Here is a 16929-nt window from a genome sequence, read left to right on the forward strand (position 1 = left end):
GCTGGCAGCGGAGCTTGGGTTTCCTTTAGCACCTGAGAAAACTGAAGGTTCGACCCAGAAGTTGACCTTTTTTGGGATTGAGATTGACACTATTGCGCATTTGTCTAGGGTGCCTTTTCAGAAAATAGTAGCGTTCAGGGCTACCTTTCTACCTTTCTTCTTAAAAGGAAGGTTACTTTGTTGGAGTTGCAGCAGCTAGTTGGGCACCTCAACTTTGCTTGCAGAGTGGTTGCTCCTGGGAGGGCTTTTTTTAAAAGGCTGTGCGATGCTATGGCAGGGTTACGCTTGCCTCAGCAAAGAACTAGGGTCACCTGCAGCATGAGGGATGATTTGAGGGTTTGGCAGGAATTTTTGGAGTCCTTTAATGGAGTCTCTTTTTGGAGGGATGACATGAGGCTCGAAGTTGAGCTTCAGGTCATGTCTTATGCTGCTGGTTCCTTGGCCTTAGTAGTAGCAGATTTTTGGGGTTTAGGGCACTATGTGGCTGTGGACTGTGACAGGAGAGGACTGTGAAGCATCCCCCTTTTGGGCAGTTTGGGGTCTGGCATGATCAGCATTCGGGTTTGAAGACCCAGGTTTTGAGAATGCAGACTGTCCAGGAGGCTCGGCTAGAGGGTGCCTTTCTGGCAAGACGTGCGTCTGGGTTTGGCCCCTCTGGTGCGTGCCTCCCTGCTGGGCCTGCCTGGAGGGAGCTGAGTAACACTCAGCTCCGGCTGAGGGGCTGGGTCTCTCGCCCGTTAATGGCAGGGGAGCGGTCACGGTGACCCCTAGCCCTGGCCAGGCCGCTGGTGGGGTACCCTTGCTGTTTATTAGAATATTAAATAAAGTGGCCCAATTTTATACCAATACTCTGTGTCTGACTCTTTATTCCGTCCTTGGGGAGCAAATGATGTTTTAATTAGAGATTCCATGAATTTCTCAGAGTTTCTGTTTGGCAGTCACACTTACCCTGTTCAACACTGTCAGGCAATCAGGGACATGTTCAGACTGCATCAAGCAATTTGAACAGGTATCAGAAAAGTTTGCAGCTGGCTGTTAGTCAGAAGCCAACTTTCAGCTGGTTGTGGCACCAGTTGGGAATCTGACCCAACCCCCACTTAGCAAAACAGCCATACCATGAAGATGCAAAAAGGAGAGGAGAAAGGGTTTGGATCTTTTCTCCCAAATTGCTCAGGGACAGAAAAATGCTTTTCTCTTCACTGCAAATAAATATTTTCTACTAAGAGGAATGACTGCTTGTCTGAAGACCATTCTGGACTTACTGGTTCTGGACAGGGCTTTTGGTACTGGTCTGAATTCTAGTGTTTGGAAAGCACTGCCACATTAGGCTAAACATATTTTGATAACATTTGTAACTAAGAAGAGCTTTCCCATTTTTTACACAGTCATTCACACTAACTAGATTCTGTATTGTTCATAAGCCAGTCAATTATAGGGTTGCTAGGAACTTTAATATATTATATCAAATACTCACCGGCAGAATGGTTACAGTGACAGAAGCTATAGTCATGTTCTCCATCATAATAATATTTTTACTATCTAACCTATAGTCCTCATTTTCCAAGGCTTGATTGACAAAAGGGAGTGAAAAAATAGGTTTGGGTATCAACTGCACACTGATATCACCAACAAATCCTTGTTCTCGGAGAATATGTAAAGTGACCATCGTTGGTTTCCCTGAAAGATTGAAGAATACATTTGTAATAAACCTATCCAATATATGGTTTCTTGATTTAGTTTCTTTTTCAGTGTACTCTGTCATGTTATCGAATTCCTGGAACAATCAGAGTTCTCTTCGGCTACAATGTGAGGCTAAATGCATTTTAGAATACTTCAAAGCTATATGAATCTCTTAAGAATTTGAAAGAGCTTGAGGATTATTTAGTAAGGTGCAAGATTATTTAGTAATCTAAAGCACATACTTTTAAACAAATGTTGCATTCTTTCTTTTTGATTTACAGTGATCATCCATCTTCCCTGCCACCCCTTACCATATTTCAGGTGAATTCCTAAGCAATTCTACATGTAAGTAAATCGATTTTATTTAGTAAGCTTATCATCAGGAAAGTGTCTTTAAGACTGCAACCTTCATTCACTTTTCAAGGTCTGCTTCAGATGCCCCTTGCTTTCTGAATTAGGCAGGAGGCAATCCAGGAGCGAACATTTTCTGTCATGGCAGTAAAACTCCATAACTCTCTCCACAGGGAAATTCGTCTGTCTCTTTCTGCTGCCATGTTCCACCAAAGGATGGAGACTTTTGTTTCATTTGTTCTCTCTGCAATTCCACTTTTCTGCCTTGTGTTTTTATTGTTGTTTTTATGCTTTTGTGATGTATTTTAATTTTGTTTTTAATTGTTTTAATAATATATGTTTGTTTTCATTGATTATAATAGTATTTATTATATACATGTTTAATATGTTAATTGCTTTGGCGGCCCTATTGAGAGCAAAAAGACAGGATATAAATAATGCAAATAAATAACTCAAAAATCACTGTTAAAACTATATAAGAAACATCCTCCAATACATTTGATTATTTAACATACTATTTTTTGATTCTTCAAACACTTTGTGCACACACACACACATTATCTCAACAACCTCAAAGCAGCAGACCAAGACTATGTTTTCCACATTGTAGATGAACATAGAGATTGAAAAAATAATAGTTTGTCTAAGGCCTCTAGTGAGTTCATATCCTGAGGAAGATTTTAATCAGGGATCACTGTACAGGTAACCCAGGTGCTAGCAATATTTCATATAAGAGAATAAAAAAGTTTGAAACCCTCATGCATAAACAATTGGAAATCACAATATATTTGTATTCGTATAACTAAAGTGGAAATAGAAGTAAGAGTCCAGTGGCACCTTAGAGACTAACAAAATCTTATGCTTTTCTACTGCTACACACAAACACAGCTACCCACCTTGATCTAAGATGGAAGTGCATCAGAGCCAAATTTAAAGAATGAGCAAAGTGCATCAAGCTAAAATTAAAATTCAATGAACAGATTTATTTATTTATTTCATTTGCACCTCAGTTTTCTCCCCAGTGGGGACCCAAAGTGGTTTACACCATCCTCTTCTCCATTTCATCCTCATAATAACCCTGTGATGTAGGTTAGATAGAGAGAGTGTGACTGGCTTAAGGTCACTCAGCGAGCTTCTTTGGCACAAGTAGGGATTCAAATCCAAATCTCCCAGATACTAGTTCAACACTCTTAACCACCATACTACTGCTCTCAGATGGCTCATGCATACAGCTAAACTGTGCCCCATGAAATATTTAGTGAGGCACTTCTTCGGTGCCCAAGTACAAAATGCATGCATACTGTAGTAGTTTGGGGGGGAGAGATGAGGGAATCCTGAAATGTCATATTTATCTTGCCATCTTTTAATTATTTAATTATTTTATTTGTTTTAATATTTATGTACTAATGGGTTTTTAATGTCTAAGAAACTTGATGTTACCTGCCCTGAGCCAGCTTAGGGAAGGGTGGGATATAAATTTAATAAATAAATAAAGCAATAAAGGGTGAACACATATTCTAAAATTTCTCTTTATACGGAATCCACCGACATTGCACAACATCTCAGAGTATTTTATTTAAATTACATTAAGGTCCACAAAAAGAGACCTGGAAGTATCTGCATGAATATATTTTCCATTTCACAAGGCAACAGAATTTACTCACCTTCAGGCTCTGCTACTTTTACAGACAGAGAGTCCATGTGCCATCCTACTATGCCATAAGGTGAGTCATTAGGCAAAATTGTAAGTACAGCTTTTGCTCTTTTTGGGTCAATGATAGCTCCTCTTTTGGGATCTTGAACACCCACAGTGCTGACCTGGGTGAGAGTAATAATCACCCTCTCTGCAACTTCAGGAATTACATCAGAAAGGACTGTTAGGGTAATTGTGGATAAAGCTTGGCCTTCTGAAAATGTAATCTAAATATTGGAAAGAAAATACCAATACAAAACAGAATACAATTCAAGCAAGCGGCAGGGCAGCACAACATTTTTAAGAGTTAACAGTGCACAGCAAAGCAATCCAATCAAGTTTACGTACGTAAAATTCCACTGATTTCAAAGAGGAAGATTTGAGCACGAGTTTGACCTTTCCCATAGGAGAAAGTGCTTAAAGTTGGCTCAGTGGCATAACTAATTTCATTTCAGAAACCTCACAAATTCATGCATCACGAATGAACTGTGTATATTTAAATTATTTTTTGTGCAATTAAGAAAACATATAACTAAGTAAACAAAGCAACCCTACAGTCAGGAAATAAGACTGGCTTCCCACACAATGATAATATAGTTTAACAACACTAAAAGTAACATCAATAGGCAATAATGGAAATGAGACGTGCATTTTAAGTATCACATATAGTTTGATTGGGGGGGCAACAATGGGAGGGCTTCTAGTGTCCTGGCCCCACTGGTTGGACCTCCTGATGGCACCTGTTTTTCTGGCCACTGTGTGAAAGAGTGTTGGACTGGATGGGCCATCGGCCTGATCCAACATGGCATCTCTTACGTTCTTATGTAAACGTGTTCAATGTGGCCCACTTTAAGAATGAAACAGTCTTCATCATTAATTCAGATAGTCTACCGTTTTAAAAAATGTAAGCTTTTGTTGTAACATGTGGATAACCATATTAGCAACCTTTAACCTGATTATTTAACTCTAGTTAACCTTCTTGCTTTTCAGTGCAACAAATAAGTTCTACTAGCTCTGGAATTATAAGCTTATACTGCAATTAAATTTCATAGAAGGGAAAAGTTGATTATTTGGTAGTGCAAGCCTGTGCAGAATTACTCCAGAGTTGCACTGGGAGTAAAATAGATGGTTTCATAACATCCATGCTATAAAAATTCCATAGAATACAATTTGTATAAATTAGCCCATTGTTAGTAAATCTGTTTTTCAGCACTTGTCTCCACAATCCAGCAATAAATTTATTCCCTGATACACTAAAAATTAGGACATAACACTAGTTATATATTAAAACATTCTGCAATGAACATTTTTTTAAAACACATACCACTCCTGAAGATGGAAATATATCACTAATGCTCCCATTGGCTACCCACTGCACTGTAACACGTCCGTAGGTACCTATTAAGCGTTCAATATTCAGTGTGATCAAAGTGTCTTGCTCCATTTCTTCAAATTGCTTAAATAAAGAATTCTAAAAAAAAAAATGCAATATTATTATAGCATTGGAGAAAGTTCAGAAATATTATAGCATTGGAGAAAGAGAAAGTTCAGAAAAGGGCAACTAAAATGATTAAAGGGCTGGAACACCTTCCCTATGAAGAAAGGTTGAAATGCTTAGGGCTCTTTAGCTTGGAGAAACGTCGACTGAGGGGTGACATGATAGAAGTTTACAAGATAATGCATGGGATGGAGAAAGTAGAGAAAGAAGTACTTTTCTCCCTTTCTCACAATACAAGAACTCGTGGGCATTCGATGAAATTGCTGAGCAGACAGGTTAAAACGGATAAAAGGAAGTACTTCTTCACCCAAAGGGTGATTAACATGTGGAATTCACTGCCACAGGAGGTGGTGGCGTCCACAAGCATAGCCACCTTCAAGAAGGGGTTAGATAAAAATATGGAGCAGAGGTCCATCAGTGGCTATTAGCCACAGTGTGTGTGTGTGTGTGTGTATATATATATATATATATATATATATATATATATATATATATATATATTTGGCCGCTGTGTGACACAGAATGTTGGACTGGATGGGCCATTGGCCTGATCTAACATGGCTTCTCTTATGTTCTTATGTTCTTAATATTAACGTGTTCAATTTAATAGGTATTTTAAAAGATGTAAAAACATTTTATCAGCATGAAGAAAATGGTTTTGATGGATTGAATCCTAATGGATCTGGCCTGGATATTTCTAACCTTCTTCTTCCTTGTGCAGCTCCCTGCAACCCCTCCCCTCCAGCCCAACTACTTGGAAAGGTCATGTGACTTTCAGGAAAGAGTGCTGGAAGTAGCACAGGAAGATCCAGATCATTCTCAGAAGTCACAGTAACAACCTTGCACAAGCAAAGCGCTATCTACACTATGAATGAGATGGTTTAGATACAACCCCCATATATTTGAGTTTCCAAATCATATGTAAAGAATTGCTCTTACTTTCAAGATTCCAAACTCTCACAGCTTCTCTGAGGCCAATGTGGAACACCAGCTAGAGTGCTGTGTTTAGGCAGGAGAGACCTAGACCGATTCTGCAGTCACTGCTGCTCCACCTCCAGGCTTCTGCAATCAATTCTCCTCCAGTTGCTACATGGGCACATTTTGACCTGCAGCTCCCTTCAATTCTCCCCGTACCCTCCCAATCTCTAAAAGGTGCATCGAAAAGATTGGGAAGGTACAGGGAGAATTAGAGGGAGCTGCGTGTCAAAATGTGCCTGTGCAGCAACTGGTGGGGAATTGATCGCTTGATCCAATGAAAGCAGAAGCCCAGGGACGGAGCAACAGCGACTGCAGGATTAATACTAGCCTGAAATTCCCACTCAGTCCATGGACTAATCACTTTCCCTCAGTTATCAACTCACATTCATCCAGTGCAGATAAATTGGGAAGGAGATAAAATAGAGTGCCCAAGTTCTTAGTGGCATACAAATGTGAGAAACAAATTGACAAATGTTGCCTTCACAGATAAATGTAATTTCTACCTCAAATATTTCACCTCGTATTCATAACAAATTATGATGAAGAATGACAGCTAGATTTCAATCTAGTAGCACCCTAGAGACTGACAAGATTTTCAGGGCAGAAGCTTTCAAGAGTCAGAACTCCCTTCACCAGGGCAGAATGAATGAATTCTATGAAGGAAATTTCAGTTTCTAGTGAATGATCTTATTTATTTATTTTATTTATTTAGAATTTATATCCCGCCCTTCCCACAAGTGGCTCAGGGCGGCTTCCAACATTAGATCCAACATAAATTAAACAATATTTAAACATGTAAGGGAATAACTTTAAAACAGATAAAACAGATAAAACCATAAAAATTAATAAATATTCCAATATATACAGAGATCTGGCAGGTTGCATTAAAATTCTCAAGCTAGGTGTAGGCTAACCGGAAGAGGGTTGTTTTACAGGTCCTGCGGAACTGAACAAGGTCCCAAGGATCCAAAGGAGATTGCTGGTAAACGGAGGAATATTGTTGCTGGGAGCTGATACTTCTGCATTATTTGTAAAGCTTTATACTCAATGACATAAAATGACCATAAGCAGATTCAGATTCAGAGCTGACCATTTTTAACAAACAACCTTTGTATTCTCATCTACTTCAAACACATTTCAACATAACTCAACATTACCTGGGCAAATGAAACAATGCCATGAGCATTATCATTAGATGGAATAATTATGGTAACATAACCATTGGCACCAATTTCTGCACCACCTTTCGGGTTTTTCAGCCATACTTGAAAAGATTCTTCTTCCTCCGGGACTGTATCATCAAAGATATTGATAGCCAGCACAACTTCCTTGTCTCCAGGTTCAAACATCAGTTCACCTGAACTAGCATTAAAACACAGATAGACAACATAATTATGACTAGACTTGTTTTTCAAGACAAGTAAAGAAAGCAAAGATTTTGGCAAAGCACAAACAACATTGGCTCTCCAGTTATCTCACAGAGGTGAAACATGGCAAATAAGATTTCAGGGGGTACTAAAAAGGTCCAGAGGGCAACCTGATAATAGCCACACCCAATGCCAGCTAGAGTCAGCAGGATGCAGACAAGGCCTTAAGAAGAACTGCCTGAAAGATCTTTCTTTACCCCCACCCCATTCATCCCTTTATTATCATCCAGACTGATTAAGAGTTCTGGAGAGTTCAAAAGGTTGTGCTGTTTATTTCAGCTGATTTTAATAAAAGGTATTGCACTGTTTTTGTTTTTGATTTTTTCTATGGACCAACATGGCTAAATATCCCCTCAGCTGTCATTCTGGTGTTAGCTTTACAAGGAACATCTTACTCATATATATTTTGACCAATATTACACTGGATTTCTCCCATCTGCCAATGATTTTAGGGGACATTGATGCTGGAGCAGAAGAGAAAAGATAAATAGGTTTGTTTCAATAACTGTTCCATCTTTTGCCTTAGTTAGGTTCTACCCTTCTGATTTGTGCATTTTACAGTTCCTTCACTAGAGATTCAAAGGATAAGAAACTAAGAACAGAAGGGATTTCATTAATGTTCCATAATACCATAGCAAAGAAACAAGCACGGAGAGCCCATGAAGGAACTTCACAAATTATAACTAATTGAAACATGAGGACAGGAGGAATGGTTTATTTTATTCAAAGAATAAAATCACAAACTTACCTAGGTATAAAATCTGATTGGTTGGAGAGAGCAGTCAGATCATAAATATAGGAGTAGAAATCTCTAGACAGAACAATTAAACTTTTGTTGAAATTAAGTGATCCTACATTGACAGTGGTGAAATGATTGGCAGAAGGAGCTTCTAGTACTTGAGAAAACTGATTTGTTTCTGAATTCCAGGAGTAGAGAGCTGATTTATCCTTGCAAGCAAACAGCACATGAACTGCATCAAGAAACATATGAAAGAGAGAACTTTAGAATGACAAACTGTAAACACTTCAACTGAGAGAAAAGATGAGCTCTAAAAATTGCTTAAGACCTAATTTAACTTTATATTTATTCCAAAATAGGTTGTAGCTGTAATCAAAATAAGGTGTAGCTATAATGGCACAGCTTAATCTGCACAGAAAGCTACAAAAACTATTGACTTTAGGTTTGTTCAACAAACTTATTATATTTTGAAGTTCAATACTGGAATGTCAGTCACGTAATAAAAGAGTGATGTTCTTTCAGACTATACTTGGGATTGGTACAAACCGGGAAAAATGTAGGTTCATCCCGGTTCATGGTTTATGGGATCTCATGAACCGTGAACCTTCATGAACCTTTTGTTTAATGAACTGGTTGATGATTCATGAGGTTTGTGACATGATAGAACAGCCCCCCTCCCCCACCACAGACTAGAGATGCCATACTCCTCTGCCTGCCCACCAAGTTTGGTGAAGGCTGAATTTCAAGGGACCAAGTTACAGAACCCCAAAGCAGATGCCCCCAGGAAAATGTTCTCTGGGGAAATCACAGCCACACATTCAGGAGAGTGTCGAATGGACCCCCGAGAGCTAGATGCATCAAAATTGCAGAGGACCTCCCCAAGCTGCCCCTCATCCTTCCCTCCAAGTTTGGTAAGGATTGGTTATGTAGTGCTGAGTAGCGGCCTTCCAAAACAGGTGCCCCCAGGAAAGTGCTCTCTAGGGGAATTACAGCCAACCCTTGTTTTCAGGCCCAAGAGGTGGTCATCAGCCTGCCTTCTCCTGGTGACTGGGTTTTGAATGATGCCACACTACCCCTTGTGCCCCGGAGAAGTTCACCTCATTGTGAAGAATTCTGGAAGTAACCAACCCTTTCCCTCTGGCCTAGGAGGCAATCACCTGCCCATAGTTGCTGTAGATGGGGTGCAATCAAACAAGCTTGCTTGTATGGGTGGATGACAAAGTAGAGATTTTCATAAATGGAGATCAGTCTACAAAGAAGGTGTTGTGCTTGGAGGCTGATCTTGGTTTTTGAGACGGGTATTGCACTATGAGGTAGACCTTAGTTTTTGATTCTTGATGGGAGACAAGTTGTAAGGAGGCAGACATGGACGAGGGAAGCTAAAGTGCTCATTCTTGTGGGTGCAGAAATCATGAGGAGGCAAACGTGGATTAGGGGAAGCTGGAAGTGACTATTCCTGGGGGAAGAGATGCAAATGCTAAGGAGCAGGTGTTTGCAAATCCCAGTCGGGGGGTGGGGGATGGAGCAGCCCTCAAGCATGACAGAGAAAAGTCTTTTAATGTGGAAACTAGCCCTGGGTGAGAGTGGCCACAGCCAGAATCTATCTCCCCAATGAGGTGGTTGAGGGGAGGCTGGAAATGAGAAAAGCATTTTAACAATAGCCCTGGATGAAAGCAGCTGGCTACAACCAGAATCCATCTCCCCAATGGGATGGACAAGAGGAAGCTTGAAGCACCAATTCTAGATGGGACATGGGAGGAGGAGGAGGAGAAGGCAGATGTGGATGGGGTGAGGTTGGACATGCCGATTCTTGGTGGGACAGATATAGTGAAGAGATGTATGTGGACAGGGGGAGGCTGGAAGTGACAATTCTGAGGGGAACAAAAGCTTAGGAGGACGTGTGTATTGACATTGGAGGCTGAAAGCAACAGTTCTTGGGGGATGCAAAGGCATAGGAAGAGGCATGCATTGACAGGGGGAAGTTGGAACACTGATACTTGAGAGGACAGAAATTGTGAAGAGGCATATGTGGGAGGGAGGCTGGAAGTGCAAATTCTGATGGGGACATAAATACTTAGGAGAAGGTTTCAAAAATCCCAGCCAGGAACAGATGTTGAAAACTCCCACTGAGAGATACTGTGTGGGTCCTCAGCTGAGGAACCCACTGGCTGAAACCCAGCTGTAGCAGAGGGACAAGTGCCCCAGAGAGCCCTGAAGCACCAACATTTCACAGTACTCCTTCCCTCTCTGCCTTCAAAAGTTAACTCCCTCTCCACCTAACTGCCTGCTGCCAAGTAAAAAGAGCTGTGTGTGAGTTGGGGGTATAATAATAATAATAATAATAATAATAATAATAATAATAATAATAATAATAATTTTTAATTTGTATCCCGCCCTCCCCGCCGAAGCAGGCTCAGGGCGGCTTACATAATATAAATACAATAGTTCCAGTAATCAAATTATAAAGAAACAAATTACCCCAATTAAAACATAAAAACAGAACATCAATAAAACAAATTTAAAACACAGATCAGTTTGGTGCTACACATATGACATAGCTTGCATAAAGATGGAATACTACTTCCACATTAAAAAGCCAGCTGGAAGAGGACGGTCTTACAGGTCCAACAGAACTGGTTAATGTCCCGCAAGGCCCGCACCTCCTCTGGCAGCTGGTTCCACCAACAGGGTGCTGTAACCGAGAAGGCCCTATCTCCTGTTGTTTTTAATTTGACCTCCTTCGGCCCAGGGATTGTCAGTAGATTTTGGGAGCTAGATTGAAGCACTCTCTGGGGAACATATGGGGAGAGATGGTCCCTAAGGTAGGCAGGTCCTCGGCCATATAGGGCTTTAAAGGTAGTAACCAGCACCTTGTACTGGATCCGGTACACAATTGGCAGCCAATGAAGTTCCCGCAGCCCAGGCCATATGTGCTCCCACTTAGGGAGCCCCATTAACAGTCTGGCTGCTGAGTTTTGCACTAGCTGCAGTTCCAGGTCCGACACAGGGGCAGCCCCATGCATTACAGGGCATTACAGTAGTCTAATCTCGAGGTGACCGTTGCATGGATCACTGTTGCACTCCAGGAAGGGAGCCAACTGCCTCGCCCGTCTCAGATGAAAAAAGGTGGATTTAGCAGTGGCCGCTATCTGGGCCTCCATGACAAGGAAGGCTCCAGTAGCACCCCCAGGCTCTTGACCCTGCGCACTGTTTTCAGTGGTGCACCGTCAAAGACCGGTAGGGGAATTTCCCTTCCTAGACCACCACGGCCCAGGCACAGGATCTCTGTCTTCGTTGGATTCAACTTCAACCCACTCAGCCTGAGCCAGCCTGCCACAGCTTGCAGAGCCTGGTCCAGATTTTTTGGGACATCAGCAGGCCAGTCATCCATCAGTAGACAGAGCTGGGTGTCATCAGCATACTGATGACAACCCAGCCCATATCTCTGGGCAATCTGGGCAAAGGGGCTCATGTAGATGTTAAACAACATCGGGGAGAGCACTGCCCCCTGAGGCACCCCACAATTAAGTGGGTATCTCTGGGATAGCTCTCCTCCAATCGCCACTCTTTGTCCCGACCATCCAGGAAAGAGGAAAGCCATTGTAAGGCCAGCCCCTGAATCCCTGCGTCAGCAAGGCGGCAGGTCAGTAACCGGTGGTCGACCGTATCGAACGCAGCTGATAGGTCTAACAACAGCAGCACTGCCGAACCGCCTCAATCCAGATGCCACTGGAGATCATCCATAAGGGTGACAAGCACTGTCTCTGTTCCATGGCCTGGACAGACGCCGGACTAGTATGGATCTAAGACGGAAGTGTCATTCAGGAAACTCTGCAGCTGTAACACCACTGCCCTCTCAATGATTTTACCCAAAAAGGGTAAATTTGAGACCGGCCAGTAACGTGCCAATTCTCGTTGAGCAGAATGGGAGCTCTCTTGTTGGCAGCCAGAGTTACCTGTCAAGCTTTCGAGGACCACAATAAATGCTTCCAGAGCTGCAGAAGTCCACCCTCCCCCCAGTTGCTTTGACAATTAATCCTCCAGCACCAGCGTGTGTGGTTCATGAACTGGCATCACAAACCTCTGTGAAAAACAGGGCAGTTCATGGGTGGTTCCTGGCAGACACATTCTCACAAACAGAGGCTCATGAACCACCCATGTTAGTGATGAAATTAGATTTGTGGCAAGGTTCACACACATCCCTAGTTTACACTATTACATCATTTGCTTCTTCCAAAACCGACATATTCATCATTATAATGTGTATTCCATTTTGGTAGTCACTGAACTCCACAAGACACTAAAAAGCTAGGATTCCATATAGATTGCAAGAAAAGGAGTAGCAGTAACAAACACAAGTTAATTATTCTTTTGAACACAGGAATTCACATTGCTTTTAATTGCCAAAGTAAATTAGAACATCCCTGTTGGCTCAACTAACAGTCCATCTAATCCTGTTTTTCACAATGGCTGCACAGATTTTCTGAAAGCTCTACCCACCACATGTAACTGAAAAACATACTTGCATTCTTCACACACAATGGCATACTTGCATTCTTCACACACAATTGCATACATTTTCTTCCAAACATAAAATGAGAGAGGCACATCATAAGGGCAGATGGGTTCTGTCATCTTACCTAACCCTGAGGGTGGGAGAAAAGTATGGATTTCATTTACAGCGTTGATGGAAAGAGACTGAAAATGCCTGAAGGAAGACTGCCCTGATCCCCAGACAAATATTTCACATGTGTTGCTAGTCCCTGAGAAGAACAACAAAAGGAAGACTATAGAAAATACCTTGCACATCTCAAGAAGAATATATTTTCCTATTACAGATCTTAAAAAATCAGGATATACATGAAGTGGCTAAACAACAGATGGGACAGATTACTGTCATTATACTTAGTCTATTACAAGTTTTCTCTTTTTAACGCAAAGTGTCAGGGCGAAAAAATCTTTTAAAAGCAATTAACACCCAAGAAATCAATACAAACAGTTGTTAAATTACTAGCTACACATATGTGTCTCAAAAAAAGTGCATGCTATACATTCACTATTGCATTTATGCTGTACATTGTCAAAGACATACTTGTTAAAAACTGACCTTGAAAGATTTTCTTTAAAAGAGGAAAGCAATTTCCATTCTCATTTCATGATTCTATTTCCATAGTAACAGCTGAATCTTAATATACTTCTATCAGACAGATTTTGTATAAATGAATACCTTTTGCAAAAATTAAGTAGATGTCAGATTCAGAAGTCAAGGCTTTCACTTGTGTTATTTCACTGACTGGCACTTCGTGAAACTTTCTAAATTTGTTGTCTGACCATTCATATAAAAGAGGGGTTCGGCTGGAATCAGATGGAACAACTACAAGATAAAGAGTGCCTCCCCTGGGAAACAGAGCCACATCTAGAGCACCATTCATGAAAAGTTCATGATGAAATACAAAGATACCATTATTCCAGAAGAAGATCTGTATAAAATAAAAGAAATTTAGCTACAATTAAGACACTGAAAAAAGTGGGATGTCACATTAAAACACCATTCCCCTCCATATAAAAGACAAACTAGCTGTTTGCTTAGAATATGAAAAACAAGATATGTCTCTTGAATAAAATGCTTGAGTGACTAAGTAAATAAATCACTTGTGGAAGTATCACCATTACTACACTATTTCCATAATACACCAAAATTTAAGATTTAGCAGACTCAAGTTGTATGCAAATGTTGCTTTCCACTGATGGAAAGGCACTTTTGCTGATGGATGAGGTGACAAATTTTGGCAATTCCCCCCTCCCATTACAGAATTCTGCATCATGCATAGCACTGATCCTGGTAATCTCCTGAATCCTAGGGGTAGTGGTTAGGAGGGTGCTATAAGAGGCAAAAAAGCATCTTTTAACAGAGCTCTGTTCATAGCTTGTTAAATACAACCCATTATTCAAAGAGAAATCTGAAAATGTAGCATATTATCTATTTCAAACTGTATGATGTGAACTCTATCTCAGAATAGCAGCCTTTCCAGCAAGCCACTTTATGACACCTCTGTCATAATGCAGGATTTCTGCCTTCACACACTATAGTGCTTTTTGGGTTGGAAGAGTTTTTCCTTTGCACCATCTAATAGGCACAGAAAAAGAACTTTCAAAGGAAGCTAGAAACACACCTATATTTAAATGTTATTTGCCAACAACAGTCGCATACTAGTTTTAGTATGCCACATATTGCTCCCATTTCATCCAGTGGAATGTATCATATTATTCAGAACACCACATATAGTGTGGGATGGAGAAAGTTGAGAAAGAAATACTATTCTCCCTTTCTCACAATACAAGAACTCGTGGGCATTCAATGAAGTTGCTGAGCAGTCGGGTTAGAAGAATGGATAAAAGGAAGTACTTCTTCACTCTAAAGAGTGATTAACATGTGGAACTCATTGCCACAAGAGGTGGTGGCGGCTGCAAGTATAGCCAGCTTCAAGAGGGAATTGGATAAAAATATGGAACAGAGGTCCATCAGTGGCTATTAGCCACAGCATATTATTGGAACTGTCTGGGGCAGTGATGCTCTGTATTCTTGGTGCTTGGGGGGGGGGCAAAGTGGAAGAGCTTCTAGCCCCCATCGTGAACCTCCTGATGGCACCTGGGGTTTGGTTTTTTTGGCCACTATGTGACACAGAGTGTTGGACTGGATAGGCCATTGGCCTGATCCAACATGGCTTCTCTTATGTTCTTATGTTCTTAAGGTACACCTATCACAAATTATAAGCACACTTTACACAGTAAGAATAATAAAAACCATCCAACCTGGAGAGATTTAGTCACAAAACTGGCAATTATCAAGTAGTGATTTTGGCCCAAACTGAAGTACTCTATATCACTGCTATCTGGAACAAAGATGTCCTGAATCTGCAAGAAACGAAAAGCAAGTAAAGAAAGTAGCCATTTTTCTCACGCTTTTACCAGGTCCAGTTCAAGGTATTGCTTATTACCTACAGCTTATGACTTACTATGGCCTAGGACTCACATATCTGCAAGATCGCCACACCCAGTATGCCCTACTACAACAGCTTTGTTTCTCAGAGCAAACACACATGAAACTGCCTTCTATGAACTCAACCCACTAGTCTACTGGGGTCAGCAATGCATACTCTGATGACAGCAGTCCTCCATCATCTCAGCAATAGGTCATTCACATTAGATCCATAGCTGAACGCTACTGTTTGTAGTTCCTACCTGACGGAAAAGCCTGCCTTATGAGGTCAGAAACGTTCTATGGCTCAGTAGTAGAGTATCTCCTTGGCATGCAGAAGGTCCCAGCTTCGATCCTCAGTATCTTCAGTTAAAATATCTGTTAGTACATGATGTGAAAGACCTCTTCCTGACACCTTGGAGAGCCACTGACAGTCTGAGTAGACAATACTGACTCTGGTGGACCAAGAGTCTGATTCGGTATAAGGCAGTTTCACGTGTTCATGACAATTTGATCTTTCCAGAGGGCTTTTTCACATGGGTTTTCCATCAGTTCTGGCCCCATACTGCTTTGGCTTATCATCTGATTCCCATATGCATTTCTGATGCCTTTAGTTCCCCTCCTCCCGGGGTTTCTTTCCAGTTCTTTTGAGACTACTTTTACCTCAATTTTTTTTCTGGAAGCTGATGTTGAGAGTTTTTCCTTGTAATATTTCTGTTGCTTTTCTTTCTCCTGCCCACTCCCACCCACCTCCAGCAGTGGTCAAACCACTCCCTACCCCACAAATGCGCACCCTCAAAACAAGTGGTTTATTTTTTTAATTCTTAAAACAGCACGAAAATACCAATATATTTCTAGAGCATTGTAACAAAAGACTTAGCAAGTTCTCTGAATTCCCAGCTTTTCAGCTTTATTTTGAAAAAGTCTTTAGCTCAGGGGTGTCAAACTCATTTGTTATGAGGGCTGAATCTGACATAAATGACACCTTGTCAGGCCGGGCCATGAGCCCATGTTGGGCTGGGCTTTTTAAGATTAGGTAGCAGAGATATAAACTTTATAAAGGACACAGAAAAACACAATTAAAGATTTTTTCAAAAAAAAACATGCTTAAAACAATAGCACTCACTGGTCTTAAATGTGCTTTCTTTGTATTTCTCCCATGGGATCCAGGAAACTGGGCAAAGGAAGCTCTGGCTCTTTCCTTCCCCAGGGGATGTGAAAGGGGAGAAGCCTCAACCAATAGAAGGAAGAGAGGCTTGACTCAGTAGCTCTGCTGCGCAACTGAGAGAGCCTGGCAAAGCAAGCTATTCCTCCCCCCTTTCTCCACAAGGGAGGAACCTCATCTAATTAAGAAAATAGAGGCTTCGCTCTATAGCTCCTGTGCAATTGAGCAAGCCTTGCAAAGCAAACTGTTATGAAGAAGGAAGCAAGAGAGGTAGAAAAGGAAGCAGATGACAGCCAGTTGCTCAGGAGCCTGATTGAAGCCCTCCAGGGGCCTCATTCAGCCTCCGGGCTACATTTTTGAAACCCTTGCTTTAGCTTCTTCCTTTGCAAAGATATGCCTTTTTTCTTATACCTCTGCAA

General features: G+C 41.2%; 1 protein-coding gene across 3 annotated transcripts in view; it reads right to left on the reverse strand.

The window, feature by feature from the left end:
- The window catches only part of ADGRV1 (adhesion G protein-coupled receptor V1), a 556327-nt gene that overhangs the window by 373337 nt on the left and 166061 nt on the right, over positions 1-16929 (reverse strand). For all 3 annotated transcript variants that reach the window (XM_060235701.1, XM_060235702.1, XM_060235700.1), the window contains 8 exons: positions 15180-15281; positions 13594-13846; positions 13007-13129; positions 8376-8598; positions 7358-7562; positions 5049-5195; positions 3696-3951; positions 1475-1677 (listed from right to left, as the gene is read on the reverse strand). In XM_060235701.1, coding sequence (XP_060091684.1) covers positions 1475-1677; positions 3696-3951; positions 5049-5195; positions 7358-7562; positions 8376-8598; positions 13007-13129; positions 13594-13846; positions 15180-15281 — 1512 coding nt within the window. The remainder of the gene's footprint in view (positions 1-1474; positions 1678-3695; positions 3952-5048; positions 5196-7357; positions 7563-8375; positions 8599-13006; positions 13130-13593; positions 13847-15179; positions 15282-16929) is intronic.

This window comes from Heteronotia binoei, chromosome 4 (assembly GCF_032191835.1).
Source record: "Heteronotia binoei isolate CCM8104 ecotype False Entrance Well chromosome 4, APGP_CSIRO_Hbin_v1, whole genome shotgun sequence".
NCBI lineage: Eukaryota > Metazoa > Chordata > Lepidosauria > Squamata > Gekkonidae > Heteronotia > Heteronotia binoei.